The 5,152-nt window shown below is 45.4% G+C and overlaps 1 protein-coding gene across 1 annotated transcript; it reads left to right on the top strand.

Annotated features, from left to right (window-relative positions):
- Nucleotides 1-595: 595 nt before the first annotated feature.
- Nucleotides 596-1,725, top strand: LOC133785681 (uncharacterized). Its single transcript, XM_062224900.1, has 2 exons — nucleotides 596-952; nucleotides 1,483-1,725. The coding sequence occupies exons 1-2, from the start codon at nucleotides 596-598 to the stop codon at nucleotides 1,723-1,725; spliced, it is 600 nt and encodes a 199-aa protein (XP_062080884.1).
- Nucleotides 1,726-5,152: the final 3,427 nt, after the last annotated feature.

The following is a 5,152-nucleotide window of genomic DNA, read 5'->3' as shown; positions in this document are numbered from 1 at the left end:
CTCCAGACATGGAGTTGAGATCAGCCCTCTTGGCCAGCATGACTGACGTAGAAAAAAGCGTCAAACATCTGGTCACAGAGGCTAACCTTAGGCTGGTTGGCCTTTTGGCCCCTCATCAGGACATGAGGGAGTCAACAGCAGGGAGTGCCATGGGCGGAGAGGAACCCGAGTAGCAACCACCAGTGTCACCTCCACGAAGGAGACAAGCTGGGGTCACGATCAGGGAACCTGTTGGTACTCCTCCAGCAGAAAGGCCCTCTGCCCCCTTGGGGAAAGGGAAAAAGAAGGCCACCGAGCCTGTCGAACACTTGGACGAGTCTTCAGACGAGAATGGTACAATTATTTTGCTTTTAGATAGCTTGCCAATTCCCTGTCACCTATTCGACGAGGACGACAATTTTAAATATGCTCCAAATTTAGGACCAGACTTCTTCATGTCAGAGAGTGAGTATAAGACTAGTAGAGTCTATAGTATAGCGACCAGTAATAATAGCTTGGGTATTCCACTTACAATTTTTTCTGTTTCTTTTCTTGACATGACCTATTTAATTGTTTATACTGCCTCACTGCTCGAATGTTTGCTTCTTTTCTAGACATGGACTCCGTGAACGTGTTCGACATTTACAACACTCCTGAGACTCTCTCGGCTCCCCCGAGCAAAAAGAAGGCAAGCAAGAGGCATCCTGGGGAAAGCAGCAAAGTGCCTCAGGCTAAGAAGCCTCATAATGTAGGCCTCCCAGAGGACGGGCCCTCAACTAATACAACTCCACCCTCTCCTCGCCAGCAGCAGACTCCCCCTGCTCCAGCCGGAACGACTCCACCTCCAGCAACCCCAACCGACCAGGCTCAGCACGCTGGTCTTGCTTCGACTGGGGGCGACATAACTGGTCGCGCCACCAAATTAATCAAGGATAGGGTCGCTAAAATTGCAAAGCATGACCGCTGCCGAGAGGCAATGGCCGCGATAGAGGCGGAGTCGACCAGGTCTTAAATCGCGCCTTGAATGAGTTTACCAGTGTAAGTCATCTTTTTCTGTGGAGACAGCCCTTCTATATTCTATAGTTAGTCTAACTTCTACTCTAACCACAGGAAATGCTAACCCTTACTGCCGGCCGTCTCCGCTCGGGTGCTGTTACCGAGCAGGCCAAATCTTTGGAGCAACGGCATGCTGATGAACTCAAAGCTGCCGCAGAGAAATATGCCGAATAACTTGCAGTGGTGCTTGAGGAGAAGAATAAACTGGCTGAGGAGCTGAAGGAGAAGCAAAAGTCTCTGGACAAAACCATCAATCAGAGGGACTAGTTCAAGGAGTCTAACTGCGTCAATTACCGCGTGGTTAAACAGCTCGAGGAGGAATTGGCTGCGAGTAGACATGAGAATACTACCTTGAAGGGCCAGATCGAGGAGCTTGAGAAAGCCAATGCCAGCAACTTGGAAAGGTATAAGAATGCCACTCTCTGATGCTTTTATGATTTCTCGAAGCACAACCAGGGTGCCAACTTCAATTACCTTCCTGAGAATGCAAGAAACGTCGAGCTCGCTCACTGTGCTTCTCGACTGGCAGAGGAAGAAAGAGCGAGGATTCCTTCTTCCCCTGAGATCTCGCTGGCCACTGGGATGGACGGGGCAGACAATGAGGCTGCAGATGTCATCGATCAGGGCCCTCCTCAGGATCCTCTGGCTCCTCAAGATCCTCTGGCTCCTCAAGATCCTCTGGCTCTTTAGTCTTTTCCTGTTTTTATTTTTATCTTTTTAACTGCACGACCTACGGGTCACGATGTAAAGAAAATATACTTTTTATTGTTGCATGGGCAGCTTTTACTTTTATTTGAACAATTACATCCGAGCAGCGACTGCACACGGTGTAAAAGGATACATTTTGATATTATAATATATTTGCATCTTATTATAACATCTATTCGCATGACCGAACTTAGCATAGCACTTTGGTTTGATTTAACAAAATAACAAAAAATTTAAAAATACTCTAAGTACCCTAGCATGCTTTCACTTATTTTGCTCATGTGTTTACATACCTTTTAATGATATGCTTTGCTTACTTGTGCCTTATATGCCCCCCAAGTGATCGAGGAACTTCAGGTCCTGGTCACTTGCTTTGACCAGAACCTGTTCGAACATTACTGCTCGTGGCAACATGAGTAGCATTATAATACAGCAAAACAACACACGTAATGAGCAAATACTTGTATTAAATACAATAATTGGCAAGAAATGACTGGCTGCGCACAATCCCTTTTATTTTTCGTAATAAAAGGACTAAACATGTCTGTATAAGTGATCAATAAGATCTTACACTTATAAGCGATCAGTCACATAAAATGACCAACCCTTCTTCAAAACTTGTAAAAAGTAAAATTAATACAAGCCAATTCTTTAAGAAGAATTGTTCATTGGTAATACTTGTGCAGGTGTTCTCCATTCCAATGGCGAGGAACAAGATCTCCATTTAAGCGTGCAAGTTTATAAGTGCCTGGATGAAGGACCTCATCGATCTGGTATGGCCCTTCCCAATTAGGCCTGAGTACTCCAGCAGCTTGGTCGCGGGTGTTTAGAAAAACTCTTCGGAGTACAAGATCTCAAACATTGAATTTTCTTTCTCATACTTTAGAGTTGAAATACCTGGCGGCCTTCTGCTGGTACGTAGCTACTCAGAGTTGGGCTTGTTCACGCTTCTCATCGATTGAGTCCAGGGATTACATCAATAGATGGCTATTAAAGTCTTGGTCGTATGTTAACCTGCGATGCGAGGGTGGATCCAATTCGATAGGAAACATAGCTTCATACTCGTGTGCCAAGGAAAACGGGGTATGACCTGTTGCTGTTCGGTGGGAAGTTCTGTACGACCAGAGCACTTCAGGCAATTGTTCCGGCCACGCTCCCTTAGCTTCTTCAAGTCTTTTTTTCAGGGTATCCTTTAAGGTTTTGTTAACTGCTTCGACCTGCCCATTCACTTGGGGATGAGCGACTGAAGAAAAGCTTTTGATAATACCATGCCGTTTGCAGAAGTCTGTGAATAGATCACTGTCAAATTGGGTGTCATTATCCGAGACTATCTTCCTTGGTAATCCATAGCGACAAACGATGTTCTTGACTATGAAGTCAAGCACTTTCTTGGTCGTTATGGTTGCGAGTGGCTAAGCCTCTGCCCATTTGGTGAACTAATCGACGACAACCACTACAAACTTTACACTACCTTTCCCTGCAGGCGAAGATCCGATTATATCTATTCCCCAAATTTCGAAGGGCCATGGACTCTACATTTGCTTTAACTCGTTGGGGGCTTCTCGTGGGATTTTGGAAAATCTCTAACACTTGTCACATCTCCGCATTGAGTCTTCATTCATGGTTGGCCAGAAATATCCCTGCCTTAGGATCTTTTTTGACAAACTTTGCCCCCCAGCGTGGTCCCTGCAAAAACCTTCGTGCACCTCTTTCATCAACTCTTTGGCTTTCTCCTTTGTAATACATATGAGGAGTGGCAGTGAGTATCCCCTTCGGTACCGGATTCCATCGAACAGGATATACCTAGTAGCTTGCCGCTGAAGGGTCCTGGCTTTGTTTCAGTCTGCTAGTAGCACGCCGCTTGATAGATACTCTACATACGGTGCCATCCATGTATCTGCCATCTGGATTACCATAGTGGTTTCTGCTGCTTGGATGCTTGGTACTGACAGTCGCTCGACTGGCACTATGTTCAGAGTATCAACATCCTTCGTACTTGCCAATTTTGCCAAAGCGTCCGTGTTGGAATTCTGATCGCGATGCACTTGCTGGAGACTATACTTGTCGAACTAGGCTAACATATCCTTCATTTTGTTCAGATAGGCAACCATCTTCAAACCTCGCGCCTGGTACTCTCCCAGGACCTAATTCACCACCAGCTGAGAATCACTATAAATGTAAAGCACTTTTATGTTCATATCCTTGGCTAACTGCAATCCAGCGAGTAATGCTTCATATTTGGCCTCATTGTTAGAAGTAGTGAAGTCAAATCTGATTGCACAGTGAAATCAATGCCCTTCCGGCGTTATCAATATCACTCCTGCTCCTGTGTGGGATTCATTGGATGAACCGTCTGTGAACAATTTCCACGAGGGTGCTTGGGTTTGAGACTCAGGCTCGCTGGGCTCTTCAGTCGGTTCGCCATTCGTAAGTTCTGTGAATTCCGCGATGAAGTCAGCCAAGGCTTGTCCTTTTATCGCTGCTCGCGGCAAGTAAGATATGTCGAACTGCCCGAGTTTGACTACCCACTTTAGCAATCTACCTACAGCCTCTCGCTTTTGCAGGACTTGTCGAAGAGGCTGGTCGGTCAAGACCGTAATTGAATGAGCTTGGAAGTAAGGCCGCAGTTTCTTAGAGGCCACAACTAGGCAATAGGCTAGCTTCTCGATGGGCGGGTATCGCTGTTCTTCTCCAATCATCCTTTTGCTCACGTAGTAGACAACCTTCTGCACGCCTTCTTCTTCTCTTACTAGAACAACACTAGCAGCGTATTCGTGATTGCCAGGTAGATGAACAAAGTTTCTTTATCGACCGACTTTGACGGGATGGGTGGTTGCGCCATATGTGTTTTTAGTGCTTGAAAGGCCTGTTCGCACTCATCTGTCCATTCAAATTTCTTATTGCCTCTTAGTAGATTAAAAAACAGAACACACTTGTCTGTCAATTTCAAAATGAATCTACTAAAAGCAGCAATCCTCCCGGTCAGGCTTTGAACATCTTTAATCTTTACAGGTGATTTCATCTCGATCAAGGCTTTTATTTTCTCTGGATTAGCTTCAATTCCTCTTGAGTTAACTATAAATCCCAAGAACTTCCCTAATCCTACTCCGAAGGAGCATTCAAGGGGATTTAACTTCATCCGATATTTATTCAGGACGTTGAAGCATTCCTGCAAATCCCTTACATGCCCTTCTGCTTTCTTTGACTTAACCAGAATGTTGTTGACATAGACCTCCATGTTTGTGCCGATCATCTCCTTGAACATGTGGTTGACGAGTCTCAGGTAAGTCGCACTAGCATTTTTCAAACCGAAGGGCATCACCTTGTAACAGTAGAGCCCTGTATCAGTCCAAAAGCTAGTGTGATCCTCATCAGGGGGATGCATACTAATTTGATTATACCCGGAGTA

The sequence above is a fragment of the Humulus lupulus genome, chromosome 6 (assembly GCF_963169125.1).
Source record: "Humulus lupulus chromosome 6, drHumLupu1.1, whole genome shotgun sequence".
Taxonomy (NCBI): domain Eukaryota; kingdom Viridiplantae; phylum Streptophyta; class Magnoliopsida; order Rosales; family Cannabaceae; genus Humulus; species Humulus lupulus.
Note: the sequence above shows the minus strand (reverse complement) of the source record. Positions and strands in the feature narration are given on the sequence as shown.